Source organism: Saccostrea echinata, unplaced genomic scaffold (assembly GCF_033153115.1).
Source record: "Saccostrea echinata isolate AGI-Se365-2 ecotype Australia unplaced genomic scaffold, CSIRO_AGI_Sech_v1 ptg000018l, whole genome shotgun sequence".
Lineage (NCBI taxonomy): Eukaryota > Metazoa > Mollusca > Bivalvia > Ostreida > Ostreidae > Saccostrea > Saccostrea echinata.
In genome coordinates, this window is record NW_026889767.1 from 5,348,145 (window position 1) to 5,364,373 (window position 16,229).

Sequence of the window (16,229 nt, forward strand, 5' to 3'; positions counted from 1 at the left end):
ATTTCTGAAGAAGATGTTGGAATGTTAAAAGCAATATCTATTGGTAATCTTGGTTGTCTGCCAAACATTAAGAAAAATGGTGAATGCTGAGTTGATTCCTGTTTCATGCAGTTGTAAGCATGAACTAAAGGTCCGATGTGGGATTTCCAGTCTGCTTTTTGATCTATGTCTAAAGTTCCTAACATCTGAAGAAGTGTTCTATTATACCTTTCACAGAGTCCATTACCCATTGGATGGTAAGGTGTTGTTCTGGACTTCTGAATATTCATGATGTTACAAAGTTCTTCAATTAATTTTCCTTCAAATTGGGCTCCTTGATCACTATGGATTTTTTGCGGAATTCCGTAATGAACGATGAACTGATTAAATAATACATCTGCGGTGGTTTTAGCAGTTTGGTTCTTTGTAGGAATTGCTTGAGCATACTTGGTGAAGTGGTCCGTCATTACCAAAATATTCTGAAAACCGCCTTTTGAATATTCTAAAGTCAAAAAATCAATGCAAAGTAGCTCAAGAGGTTGAGAAGTTGTAATGTTTATCAAAGGAGCTTTCTCAGTTTGGGCTTTTCGAAGAATGCATCTGTTGCATGACTTGATGTAACGTTCAATGTCTTTAGTCATTCCATACCAGTAAAATCTGTCTTGAATAATACTTGTTGTTTTCTCTCTACCAGGATGTCCCATATCTGTGTGCAAAAATTTAAAAACTGCTTTTCTACAAGAGAATGGTAAAACAATTTGATGTTTCATGGATTCGCCATTTCTTGATTTTCTGAAAAGAATTCCATTATTAATATAAAATTTATCAAAGTTTCTGAGCATAGCTAAATGGAATGGAATGTTGTTGCTAGGAAGGTTCTCTTTCCTGGGAGGAATTCCATTTCTAACCCTTGAAAACCAAAAATAAATATCTCTGTCTCTACATTGTTCTCTTTTGATGTTGAAATCTGAAAATTTTGAAAGATCTGATTGAATTAAATTTTTGGTAATATCTGGTGAAATAGATAAACATTCAATAAATGGAACATTGGCATGATGAATATTACAAATACTTTTAATTGTATCAGCAGAAATCTGTTCTCTGTCACGAACATCTGAAATTTCAGGCAATCGTGATAAACTATCAGCATCTGTGTTGTTTTTACCAGGACGGTAAAAAATATTGAAGTCATAGGTGGCTAAAGAAGCAATCCATCTTTGAGAAGTAGCATCCAACTTTGCAGTAGATAGGACGTACGTCAATGGGTTATTGTCTGTAATCACATCAAATGTTGTACCATACAAGTAATCTGAAAATTTTTCTGTAATTGACCACTTGAGAGCTAAAAACTCGAGTTTGTGAATAGGATAATTTTTCTCAGATTTAGAAAGACCACGGCTTGCGTAAGCAATGACACGTTTCTCTCCATCTTGACGCTGGTACAACACAGCACCTAACCCTTTCTGTGATGCATCTGTGTGGATCTCAAATGGTTGACCATAAATGGGAAAACCTAAAATGGGAAAGTGAATTAAACAATTTTTTAGTTTCTGAAAAGAAATGTCTTGTTCTTGTTCCCATTGCCAGTTTGGTGGTGACGTCTTTGCAGATTTGGAATTTCTCTTTATCTTCTTTGAGGAATCTGGAATTAAATTTGTTAAAGGTCTAGCTATTTTTGAAAAATCTTTAATAAATTTCCTATAATAACCAACAAAGCCTAAAAATTGTCGAACTTGATCTGGATTAATAGATGTTGGCCAGTCTTTAACTTTCTGTATCTTTTCTGGATCAGGTTCAATTCCATTTTCTGAAACAATATGACCAACATATTTGACCTTTTTCTTGCAAAATTCACATTTCCTTGGAGATAATTTTAAATTGATCTGTCTTAACCTCTGAAATATTTGTTCTAGTCTTTCAAGATGCTCTTCAAATGTATTGGAAAATATAATGATGTCATCCAAATAGATATAGCAAATCTTGAGATGTAGTCCATCAAATGCTTCCTCCATGAGTCTTTGGTAAGTTGCCGGAGCATTGCAGAGACCAAATGGCATCCGGTTGAACTCAAAAAAACCAAGGGGACCAACTGTAAAAGCTGTCCGCTCCTTGTGTTTTTCAAAGACCTCTATCTGGTGATAGCCACTCTTCATATCTAGTATGGTAAAGAACTTGTTATTAGAGAGAGCTTCTAAGATCTCATCAGTCCTTGGTAAGGCATAAGAATCCTTTTTAGTTCTGTTATTTATTTCTCTGTAGTCGATGCACATTCTTAAAGACTTGTCTTTCTTTCTGCAAAGTACTACATTACTTGACCAAGGTGATTTAGATTTTCTAATAAGTCCTGCATCTATCAGACTTTGGAGATGGTTCTTAACTTCCATGTACATATTCGGTGGAATTTTCCTGGATTTTTGTTTGAAAGGTGTTTCATCAATCAATTCTATCTTATGCTGAACTAGTGTGGTATGTCCGATGTCTGTGTCTGATGATGAAAATACATCTTGATACTTCTGGAGAAGATCAGTTAGGACTTGTCTCTCTGATGTTGTTGAACTCTCATCTATGTGAAGTAATTTAAGGTTGTTGTTGGAGTTGTCTCCCTTAGAATGTGTGATTTCCTCTATGTTAACAGGATGTAGTTCACACAATATAGCCTTTGGAGAAATGGTAACAGTTCTTGTTGTAATATTGTCAATTTGGACAGGAATAAGTCTATCACATGGGTACTGGTAGTTCACAACAGATGGTACGATGTCTAAGTCCACAGGAATTCTAGACCTTGGTGTTGCTTGTAAAAGTGCACAAGTCGCATGATAAGGAACTGCTTTGTCAACATAACCTTGTAATGTGACAGAAGAGTTTGGTCTAATAGTGATGCGGTTCTGATGTACTGACTTAACAACACCAAGTCTGTTATTGTTCCTCTGTAATTCCTTTTCTCTGAGTAGCAAGGATCTCAAAGTCAGGTACCATGGTGTATGTAACTTTGGTTCTTGCAAACATCTACTACCAAATTTATCTTGCAGATTGTTCAATAAATGCTGCAGAATGTTTGTGCCAAGAAGAACTGGTACTTCCTTATTGTATGTATTCTCTGGGACGACAAGGAGTAAACATGGGCATGGCTCTTCAAGAGAAGGTATGCCAAGGGAAGTAATGCTCCCTTCTATGTATCCTGAATAAGGTAAACATTGACCATCTGCACACTCCACATTAAGTATATTGGTAACTGGATGTAATGTAAGATGGTTTAAGTTATTGCGATAGAAAGATTCGCTTATAGTGGACACAGTAGACCCAGTATCTAGGAGAGCTTTACATGCAGTATCCTCCACGTTGATATTTACTTCTGTTGCGTCTCCTATTAAAGTTAATGATTTATTGATAGGGCGACTCAAATGATGCAGGCCTAGCGTCTGCCCCCTAACACAGGCCTGTTCTTGTTTAAATCAGTTAGGTTTTTTCTGCTTAGATTGACTCGACATCCATATGCTAAATGTCCAGATTGCCCACACCTGCGGCATATAGGCTCATCATTGCTATAAGATGATTGTCTGCCCATACCTCTCATCCTGTTTGATTGAGTGAGTGGTCTTGCTCTCGATCTTCCTCTGCTGTACCAAGTAGATGGTTGTGGGTCAATCCTCCTTTGCGTAAATTGATTTGTCTGCTCTTGTTGTTGATATTTCTGAGTCTCGAGTGAGTCAACCTTGGTAGATAATTTCTGGATCATAGCTTTCAGTTCTGAAATCTCATTTGATGAAGTTACTGAATCTGTTGCTGTGATATTCATGTTGGAAGATGATTTCTTCTTATCCTTAGGGTGTTCTTTCTCAATAAGTCTTATTTCCTTTCTCAATTCATCAAATGTATCACATTTATCATATAGATATCCTGATATATCTTTGAAATCTTGTCGTAATCCTGACCAGAATTTGGTCTTCAACATTTCATCGACATCTTGGTGGTGAACTTTACCTTTGTCAACTGCTCTACTTAAAAGCTCTTCAAGACGGCATCCCCATGTCGTGGTGTTTTCATCAGGTTTCTGAGTAGCACTGTAGAACTGAGTTAATAATGATTCACCTTTTTCTACAGTTCCATGGATGCTTTCCATTTTTTCTAAGACTTGGCTTAGTGTCGCATCTGGACCTAATCTCATGGGTATCTGGCTAGCTTGACCTCTCAATAATCTTCTAATAGCCTGTAGAATCACATTCTCAGTATATCCTTCCCGTGAAAGACATTCAACCTCATACTTCCATACTTCGTATGGCACATCACTTGATCTGCTAGGATCTCCTGAAAATGTTGATAACTTTGGAATGTAAGTAGAGATTGATGACTGAAATAATGGTGGTTTAGGGTCCTTACTCTTTGGAGTAAATATGGGTGCCGAAAAGAAAGGAGGTGGACTAGGTATCTCTTTCTTGACATTCTTATGCTGTTCAACAAATGTATTGAAAGCTTCATTTGTGAAGACTTTGTAATCATGATCTTGAAGATACTTTATAATTTTCTCTTTTTCTTCCGTTGTTAACTCTTTTGTTGTCTCTGGAAGATTTTCTTCAAATTCTACTTCTTGAATTTCATCACTTGTTTCTTTGCCAGCCATTGTGAAAATTCAGAATGTTTTACACTAATGATTACATGCAAAATGATAATACTGTGTAAACAACACTGCAAAAAAATGAATGATTTCAAAATGAAAAATCAATTGCATTCATTCAATGTCAATAGACAAAGATAATCTGACAAAAAAAAAATCAAACAAGCAAGCTCAAGCACGCTGCGCAATAAATGCAATGCATAAATGCTAAAGTGCAAAGCAATGCAGAGAAAACAAGTGCGTATTTGAAACGTATGAAGAAACCGTGAAAGAAATCGCACGAAAAATAATTCAAAGAAAACGCGCGACACAATTCCTGAAAATAAAAATTTTATTTAATCTTTGTACCCTTGATTAAATACACCTGATTGTTTAACACTCACATTTTATTTTGTGCCTATTTACTCTCAGTATTTAATATCTTTCTATTTTAATTTACCTATTTAAAACATGGTTATCTGACTTTAGGGTGAAGGACAAAGGGCAATGTATCCTACCAACCACTTACCATAAACAACCTTGAAAACTCAACTTCTGATTTCAAAAAGTCAAAGTCGCTAAATGGGTCAGTTGTAAAATATCAGAATGTAAATAACAGGAAAGTGAATAAGTATTTAGTATATCCTGTAAATGATAAATATCTCACTCCATCCACACAAGGACTCTTTCAATGATTTGTACTGTCAAAGCTGTTATGAATATAAATTACATTTTGTAAACAACTCAAAAGTCAAATGTGTCAATTTACCTCTGAAAATTCAAAATATAAACTTCAGAGACAAGTTTGGTACCAGAATGAGAAAATTAAAACGTAGGCCTGTATGATTTACAAATGAAGAAAAAATTTCAAAGCGTAAACACTACAGCAAACAGCTGATCGACAAGTTGCTAATGTAAACAAGCACTGAAATACTCAATAAAATTCAAAAATACAAATAAATTACATGACTTACTTTAAACAAGCAATATCCAAATAAGAATAAACAAAATTATCAAATAATTTTACACTTTTATCAGTCTAGAAGTCTTGAAATTCACAAATCCACGTGTGGAAATCAAGTTCAGGTTCAAACCGGATATAGAGTTACACTGGAAATATTAAAGTCTGTATGGACAGAAAAGAAATTTCCGGAAAGTTTATAGTAAAAATCTGGATGGACGGAAAACAAATTTCCGGAATGTTTATAGCACAAGTATATATATATGTTCACTATAGTGCAGTTTATTCTGAGCAAAACTCACTCAGGTGTGACACAGGTGGGTTACCTTGTGTGTTGTCAGTCTGTAGCAAAAAAACACAACAGCTGTTGAAATGTTGATTGAAGGCTTTGATCCACCACTGACTTTATTATCTATGGGGGACTGGAGATGGCTCCTGCAGTTGGTGCCATCATCATCATTGCCCCACGTTGGGCGCCAAATTTGTAGCGGAGCAGCAATCAAGACAAGATGGTTTTGAAATCAGTGTGATGTTTATTACATGGATTATAATTTAAGTACCAGATTCTGCAAAACAATATAAAATACATTAACTAAATTTGATATCACACATGACAGCAGAATCTATTGTTATCATAAAATCAAATAATTACTACATATTAATTAGATCATAAAATAATAAATATTGACACAGGTCAATGAGTTATATCTCTTGACTTTAAATACAAATATTTCTCTTTATATATTCACTTCATATAGTGGATAAATATTTACAATATACATGTACATATAGCTACATACCAAACTATGGGTATGAATCCATCTCTATTTCTAATACAGTGTATTGTCTTACTATGGATTTAATATCTACAATTTATAAATAACATTTAAATACACTATATATTCTTTTGTGTCATAAGATACATTTCATTGCAAAGTTTAAAATCAACTAGTTCATCAGCTTTGACAAACTTAAATAATTTAATAAATTCTCTCATATGCCACTTTTCATTCATACAATTATTAATATGAAAGTATTAATGTGAAATAAGAATGTCAAAAAGTCAACTTACTGTCAGTGGTCTATAAAATACTCCAAATATCAAAAATACAACTTTACACACTGACTGCTCCTAGGCTAGTAATTATCTGGACACTCTGGACAAAGGGGGTTAAAGGTTTTGGTGGGAAAATATTAACCAATGGCTATTTTTACTTATTTATTTATTCAAGGTTAAGAGTTAAACTGTAATTTTAGAACTCCAGAGATTTCTAGACTTTAATTAGAGGTAGTTGTTATAAATTTATTTAACTGTTTAATATTTAAATAAAACATTTTTATTTTAAATTAAGTTTATTATTGAAAGTTATTTCATAACTTTCAATGGCATCTGAAAGAAAATTGTTGTTATAATTAAAATCAATTTAAAATCATGACTATTACAGTATTATGTCCACTCGTTCCACATTGCAACTTGCTCGAAATGACACAGATAATCGGGCCATTCTGTATTCTCTGCGTTGTACACGTCCGGTTCTTTGTATTTTCTAAAACGATTGCTTCTTTTAGATCCAGACCGGTTTCCATAATTATCATAAAGAATTGGTTCTTTATCAAAATTAACCTGAGAGGTTTTACAAACATTGAGTTTGTCTATGCCATTTTTATTTGAGTAAGAATCACGCGGCATGCTAGCTCTCGATTGCATAAAATTAGCATCGGAACGGCTTTCCATACTCTTTGTGTAAGACGTCACGTGATCAATGGATTCGTCTGCATTATGTCTGTTTACCGACGAAAAACATCTGTTTTCTGATTTATTTGGTGAAAAACATGATGAATCTCGGGGACACTCAGTATCAGTGTTTATTTTGGAATCAGAATTATCTGATTTATATCCACGTTCCATCGACAATGACGGAGAAAAGGATGAAACAAGCGTGTCGTAAGCAGAATCTTCGTCAAGTAAGTTGCGATGCGCGGATCTAAAATTTTCCATTTTCGCACAGTCGGAAACTTTTACAGTTTCATTACACCCTAGTTTAGAATTTCCTCCAAATTCAGAGGATTGTTCATCCAATTTACAAGTAACACGAAGAAAACTAGGAATGAAAAATCGCAAAATTGCGAGAAACCCTCCCCAAAAAGACATTGTACATATACGTCAACTAAATCCAAGATAAAACACCGAAATACTCTTTTATCCTAGGGACGAGCCCCCAAAAATATCTATGTAACGGGACTGTCTAGGGGTTAGTCCCGTACATGATCCGAGTTCGGAAGGATAAAAGAATAACAAGAATTTCAGTGTTTAAAGAATTAGTTCTATATATTCTGTTGAGATAACAATCACGTAAAACAAACGTAAAAGATATGAAACAATATCACATAAGATCCAAGAACGTGATAATTACCATTATTGTGGATAGGAATTTAGCCCCGATCCCCGAAATACGTCTATTCGATAATTAATTATAATGTCGACTGCTCTTGATTAAACAAATGCACATATATATATCAATAATAAATCCCGGCCGGGTACTATAGACCCGGGCGCGCCTAACCTGGACGGGTTATAACAAAGGGGAATAACTCAATACAATAAGTAAAGACAAATAGGGGAAAATATGAATGAAATATAGCACATATAGATAAATAAATATATACACAATTAAATACACATAAAACCATAACACACTTATAAGTTGTTAAAATGAGGATTCTGACACTTTCAGTCAAGAAAAAAAACCATGTGTAAAAAAGACGTACCACGCCTATAAACTCTACAAGTAGTTATCAAAACATTTTTTTTAATCCGTTATTATCATGAATTAAAATTGTTAAACAGATTTGATGAATTCGTTATTACGAATTTCTAACTTAGGTAGAGATTATCGAAATGTAAATAAGGTATATGTATATATGAGTGCATAATTTTATAATATCCTATATGTTTAAAATTTTAAATTGTGATCAAAGTTATCTTAAGATTTGTCACCAGCTTTCAGAAAAATTTCTACTGATTAAAAAAATCACAGAGTAGAACACAGTGTACAATGTACATGGCCGTAGGAACCGGGGGGGGGGGCGTGCCCCCCAATAATTCTGCCGATATATAACTATAGTAAACAGAGATACAATATGCTTGTGCCCCCTCAATAAAAAACGTCTGATGACCTTTTTTTTTTTTTTTTTTTTTGCTTTTCAAGGAATTTTTGGTAGTTGATGACCTTTTTTTTTTGCTTGTCAGGAAATGTTTGGTAGTGCCCCGTCAACTGAAAATGTATGGCTGTGCCCCCCAAACTGAATGTGTTTCCTACGGGCCTGGTGTATATGGTACATGTACCTCCACCCCACCCCACCCACCCCCCAAAAAAGAAAAAAGAAACAAACAAAACATAAAAAAATAAATAAATAAAACAAAACACGAACAAACAAACAAACAAATCCCTCTGCCAGCCAAAACCAAAAGAAAAAAATAAATGAATAAAAAATAATATAAATTAAATTAAATTAAAAAAAAGTTAAAAAGTCATCTCTCACTATATTAGGCCTATATGCTTTCTAAATAGCCACGAGCTGGTGTTTATTTTACAGATACAAAAACTTATGGTATATCCAGGAATGCACTGTCTTGTATAATACGTCCCTGGTATATCTAACAGCTGAAGATACCATTTTAACATGCACGCATTGAATTAACACCATTTGCACTTAAACTCCAAGGAAAAAACAATTACCTATTTAAATAAAATATATGCAGTTGACAATTTATAAAAGATACATAAAGATACGCATGCATTTAATTATTGGTTTTTGACAAAGCTACTAGATATACATAGCAGTTTTATATGTTTCTATATAACAAAAACCATAGGGATTTACAGAGCAAATTAATTTTTTCCTCGTCTTCTGACAGGATTATTAATAACAATACGGGACATAGACATGAATTCTACAACTAGATATTCCTCTCGTCTTCATTCAGTACACTGTATACATTTGTGAACCATTAATGTTCAACACGCATCTCATCTATTCATATGTTTCCGCATAAAATTATAACTAATTTTAGAGTTGGGACGTAAGGATATATGAAGAATGACATTCTTTAATCTATTACAGCATTCCTCATTTCTCAGTTGTCTGTCTGCATTAGGATTATGCAGAGCGACCGCTGTTTCAGGTGTAATGTCATGGACACAAAAATGGTCACAGTTTTTCTTTTCGCAATTTTCGGATTTCCTTTCGCGTCAAATGCAGTTAGCACTGCGGACGTGTCAACGATGACGGATTCAACTAGTGATTACGAGCGGTTGCGTCAACGCGTCTCTCGTGAATCGATGATTACCACGACCATTATGAACAGCGTCAACGTTCTCCAGTTGGAAGTTACTACGTTGTTAAGAGAACAAACTCAACAAAACAGAGGAATAAAACTTCTTATGGAACAAGTTGCTGCCTTATCAAAAGTGACCACTCAGTTGAATTCCGAATTAACTGAAGTGAAAAGAAACTTAACTGAATCAAACTTAAAACTGAAGCGATTAATCGACAATACTGATAGAAAAATTGATGACAAATCGACCATACTTTCAGGAGAAGTCGGTGACGTGAAAAAGGAGATTTCAAGACAGAACAATGATATTGAAGTGCTTCAAGTTGACTTTAAAGAGTTGAAACGATCTTCGGTGGATAATGGATCTTTCCAGGATAAATATTCCGCCATGACACGGGAAATTAGCGAAATGAAGACTGCGACCGGAATGAACAGTCACGTGATCGAGGAATTACAGAAGGAAGTAAACCACGTCAAAGAAACTACTCTAAGCAATGAAGAATTCCGTGAAAAAGAGTCTTTTATCATGGAAGAGATGGAATATATAAGATCAAATGGCGCCAATAATAGTCACATGATTTTGGAACTTCAAAACGAGGTTGAATCTCTGGGTCATAATCAAACTGATTTTGATTATCAGTTAGTTGGCCTCGAGCAGAAGGTATCTTCCTTGCAGAAAAGGAATAGGAAATTCGAAGATGGTATGACAAAACTAAGGAAAAATGTTACATCGCTGGACTCAAGCAACAGGGGAATGAGTGTGGTAGTTACAGATTTACAAGGCGAAATGAATCTGGTACAAAAAACCAGCAAAGATATGGGAGACATTGTGTTGAGACTAACAAACGATTTGATAATTCTCCAGTCAAGCGCGTCTGAACTCGGTGACGACATGATAGATGTCAAAAAGAACGTGACGTCACTACAGGAAGAAAATAGGGATCAACAAGCTTCTCTTATAAACCTGAAAAGAAATGTTTCCGCCATAAGGACTACACAAGGTGCTATGCAGGGTGATGTTTTGAGAATGTTAAAGCTCGTAGAATCGCACAAGGATAGTAGTGAAGGAATGGCAGTAGTAATTTTTAGACTTACGAACAACCTGACGTCATTGCATGAATGGGACGAAAGGTTGGAGAAAAAAATTGGTAAGCTGAACCAAAATGTAACCAAACTACAACAAGAGGACAAGATGCTGAAAAAGGAAATGAGGCACATTAAAGGGAATGTGACAGGAATTAACGATAAAAACAAAGGATTTAGCGATACTGTTGATTCACTAACACAAAAAGTTTATTCTGTCCACAGAGAACTTAACAAATTAGATGAAGACGTGTTCGATTTGAAAAACAACGTAGTCGTGTACAACGAACGAAATAAGAAACTTAGCGAATCATTAGTCGGACTTGATGGTAACATGACGTCAATTCAGCAGAAATTTGACTCATTATATGACGTCATCGAGACCCTTATGTATAATGTATCTTCGATCGAGAAAGGAAATGGGTTACTTGATGATGCAATTGACCAGTTGAGTCATAATGTTAAGTCCTTGCAGAAAAAGAGAGAAAGTATTGGGGACGTCCGACCACGTCCTTCGAGTGTTTACCAAAATCAGGTGGCGCTACCAGGAAATGTTGGTAAGTATATATAGAAACAGGACTGGTGCTTTCCAGTGACCCAGATAAATTGCTAAGTTACAATTGTTTCTACTTCTTGTTGTCAAAGTGTTCTGGCGTAGAGGGTACTAGTAAATAGGCGGTGCCAAATGTGCAAACATTGTAATCAATATTATTTAAAGGTGCTTGGACACAGATTTGAAGTTAATATTTTCTCAAATTTTCTGTATAATTTCATGACTTATATGTTGCTATAGCATTTCATACTAAAATGTAATAAAAATTTTATTTCATCTCGAAGTTATCAAAACTTCGAATTTCTTGACGCGTTGGATTGACACATCCTTGCGCTTTCACATACTTTAATTTTATTCTTAATACTTAAGAAAAGTGGCAATTTTGTTGTGCATTAATGAAAAATATTAAAACTATAACCCAGAAAATTCAGAGTAGAAATGTTCGAAAGCAAAACCCACTCACAGTATTGTTAAGTCCGTGCTCAGTGGTGTGTGCAGAGTTTAACAATTGAACACACCCGGTGAATCGTAAACATTAACAATAACAGAGCTCGTGCCCTGTTTACAAAAACAGTTTACGTTTCACGGGTGTGTTCAATTTGTTAAGCTCTGTACACATCACAGAGCACGGACTGACAATACTGGTGAGCTGGTTTTGCTTTCGAACATTTCTACTCTGATCTTTCTGGATTATAGATGTACTATTTTTCATTAATACGTAACAGAATCGCCTCTTTTCTTAAATATTAAGGATAACGTTAAAATTTGTGTACCAGGGTAAGTGCAAAGATGTGTTAATCAAACACGTCCCGGAATTCGTACTTCCAATAATTTCCAGATAAAATAAGTTTTTAATTATATTTTCGTGTGAAATGCTATTGCAATATATAAGTCGTGATATTAAACAGAAAATTTGAGAAAATATTAACTTCAAATCTGTGTCCAAGCACCTTTAAGGAAAACATAATCGAAAGCACAATAGGCAAATGAATAAAATTTTTATCATATGTAGTCTTTAAGATTTTCATAATATAATATGTACTGATAAGAAGAAAGTGACAATTTAGAGAAATTAATTACATACATGATAAATGTATGTATACGCTTAAGGAAAATTGGAATTAAAATTAAGGAAGAAAAGAGAAAAATCTTGATTTATTTAATTAAAAGTACCTGATGAAATTATCAGTGATAGGGCGACTCATTTTTGTTAATTCACATGGTTTTGCATTTTTTTTTCAGTAATACCAATTACAAGGAAAAAATCGTAAACTTGGCTAATTACCTTAAAAGTTTTGATATATGTTTTTGTGTCATACAGTGATAAATGGGATGCATTTTGAAGCAACATGTAAATAATTTAATCTTAAACGTCATTAATCTTACTAATTAACAAGCTAAAATTCTGAACTGTATAGGCCAAAGTTTCTTAAAGTTTACCATGTTAGTAAAGTTGGTGTTAACAAAAAAAAAATAATTCCATACATGGATCAACGGAGCTTACATATATTTTCTTAAATTAATAGGATTTAAAAAAAAAAACAAACAACATAGAATGTAATATAAAACAATGTCATATCAAATGCATCCATGTTTTGATATAAAACATTTTTTTTTGTTTAGTAGACAATAGTATCATATACTTGTACCTCTGACCGGAATTTATATGTTTTAAATATTTTTCATTGTCCTCATGTACCATATATTTTAGATGGTTTTGAGTGAATAAATGAACTTGAACTTGAACAAGACTGGATTTAGAATTGAATTACCATATTTGAAAACAATGGTGTTAATGTTCCTTTGAAACTCTGCCTACATAAATATAATTATGTCAATCATCCTTTTGTCTTTAAATTTTCTATGACACTAATAGAACGCATTAATGTTTTCTTCTATCCCTAAATACTTCAACGTTTTTCTAATTTATATAAAATGTCGACGTTGGCATGATTTAGTGGCCAAGTAAATAAATACAACTGGTTTATAATTAATAAGAGAGTTTAAAGGGATTATTATCATCTTGTATTGCAATATTAAATTAAGAAATGCTAATTAATAACCCGTTTTTGAGAAATGCATTGCTAAGTTGACAATCCGCCGGATTCCGCCCCATGCCTATATTATACCTTCTTTATAAATTACAAACAGCAGAATTATTTAATAAACAGTTTTCAGGTGCAGCCTAATGTGCAGTTATTCCTTCTCACATTTTACACTTGTCACAATTTAATGTGTACAAATGCGACTGTATAAATTTGAATTAATAATTATGATATTTTTGAGAAGTCTTCATCGTCATTGCATAGTAAACAAGAATCTTTTTTCCCGAAAAATTTATTAAATTACACTTGGGAGTGGCTGTTACATTTCTTCCGGATTTTATTTCTATGCTTATTATTTTATCAATATATTGTCATGTCAGCATGATTTAAAATTGATACATTCCTATCCGATAAACATTTCCTGAGTACTTTTCTATCTTTTTTAGTAGAAAAACTTTTGATTTTTTTTATTTCACGTGTCTAAAAATTTATTTCAAATTGCATAAAATAAAGCTTATACGCAATTATGTCTTTTTAAATGAAGAGACATAGAAATTAGATATAGGTGTCCTACATTTAGTATGGTTTTGCAGCAATTAAGGTGATATACAACAAGTACACTATTGTGGATATGAACTTAAAAATTAGAAATCCTTTTTAATCAGACCGCCTTTTAAAACTTTGCTTAATACTATAATATTATACATTTATTACCTGGGTTCGAGGGCAATATGCGTTTTGTCGGACCTAAGGACCAAACTGTTTGCCAGAGGCCGTTAGGCCGAAGGCTGACAGTTTGGTTCGAGGGTCAGCAAAAAGCATTTTGCCCGAGAACACAGCCAATCCATGTTTTGTTATATATTTTATTTTATTCAATTTTTGAAATTGGTATCTTGTACTGGCTTCCTGGATGTAAATTTCCTTTATCCGCACTGCAGTTAAACTCGGTCAATCCTGTCACTGTCGAGCACCAACAAATGCAAATAAGATTTAGCTGAACCCCCCCCCCTCCCCCAAGGGTGACGTAAGCGGTCTAATATCACATCGGCAGTTCCAATATCCAATTATGCGGTCAAACATCAATTTAATTTATTTTGGACCGCTCAGTAAAACATTGAATAGTTAGACTTTTTAAAGTATAGATTTACATAGGAAATAATTTTTAAAACATAATAAACTTTTTTTTTCATTTTCCTGTTTATTTTCAAAAATATTTTTCTAAACTTACTGTAACTAAAGAAGGTGAAATGTTTTCTTCTTGAGAGCAGCGATAAAGATGAGAAATGCCATCTTTACTTATAAACTCGTCCATTTTTAAATAACTGATCCACAATGTAAATGTCTTTGAATGTCAAATGCAGTATGTCAACGATGCGCCTATACATATAGTTGTAAGCTAAAAAATGTGCTATAATCATTAATTTTTTCTTAAAAAAACTTTTTTGTACTAACAGGGACACCTCGTGTGGCGTTCACATCTCAGATCAGTTTAGAGGGGGCCATGTCTGACGTCAAAAGGAATCAGACAATTGTGTTCGATTTAGTTGAGTATAATTTAGGACGAGGCTATGATCCTACGACAGGGAAATTCAAATGTGAAATTTCTGGAACCTATGTGTTTTTCTTCAACATTTTGACGAGGCCACATATGAGACTAGGAGTGGATCTAACAATTAATGGAGAAACCAGGTCTGCTTGTGCTTATTCCGGCGCTGATCCAAACTTCAGTGTGAACGGAAGTAACATGGTCGTGGTGCATTTGAACAAAGGTGACGAGGTTTGGGTGCGTGCTCACAAGAGTCGAGATCCGCCACCAGGTGTTATGTTGTCAAGTTTTGCAAATAGTTTTGCTGGATTCCTATTGTATGCAGATTTGCAGCTTGATGGGTGATCTCGTTTTTTATGACATCATTATCTGATGAAATGCTTAAATATGAATATATCTTCTTTCTTCTAATAAAATCATTTTGACTGTTGTAAATACCGTCTCATGTATTCAAAGACATGAATCGGAACCTTTACTACATTTCATAGTCACTGATATACATTAATTAATTTTTTGTTTAAAATAAGATTTTTCAATTGAGCATGTTTATATTGATATTATGGATATAAAGATGAGAAAAAAATTTCTCTGGACTCTTTCAAAAAAGTAAAATGCTTTTATTGTCGTGCGCTGCCAAAGAAGAAAATAATTACTGACTTGGGCCTGTAGACGTATATCACCTCGTATTTATATATTGCCATAACGAATTGAATATTTTTGACAAATTATTATAGTATGTTTATATTTTATCACATATCTTTGATTAAAATAAGTAAACAATCAAATCAGATTTAAAAGTATCATCCTTCCTGAACTATTATATGTATGTCAAGGGTGTTAACTATTTTAATTAACAGTTCTTGGATAAGAGAAAACTCCGGACAACTCTTCAATGTAATTTATTTAACTTTCATCAACATGATGGTATTTTATGAAGTATTTATGTTATATCATCAATGACATGGTGATCTACAATAAATATGAAAACTTACGTACCGTCCATTCACACATTAAATATTTAAATGAAATTTATATCAAATATTTAATTCATAAATTAATTTACTGAAATTATAAAATAGTTTAATTAAAATATCTTACCATGTAGACAGAATTTTAAGCTCCTAATTATAAA

At 33.6% G+C, this 16,229-nt stretch overlaps 1 protein-coding gene across 1 annotated transcript; it reads left to right on the top strand.

Moving 5' to 3' along the window:
• The first annotated feature begins 9,689 nt into the window (after positions 1–9,689).
• On the top strand, positions 9,690–15,532 carry LOC133189409 (myosin-10-like). Its single transcript, XM_061324783.1, has 2 exons — positions 9,690–11,510; positions 15,006–15,532. Exons 1-2 carry the CDS (start codon positions 9,695–9,697, stop codon positions 15,440–15,442), a joined length of 2,253 nt encoding a protein of 750 aa, XP_061180767.1. The 5' UTR covers positions 9,690–9,694; the 3' UTR covers positions 15,443–15,532.
• Positions 15,533–16,229: the final 697 nt, after the last annotated feature.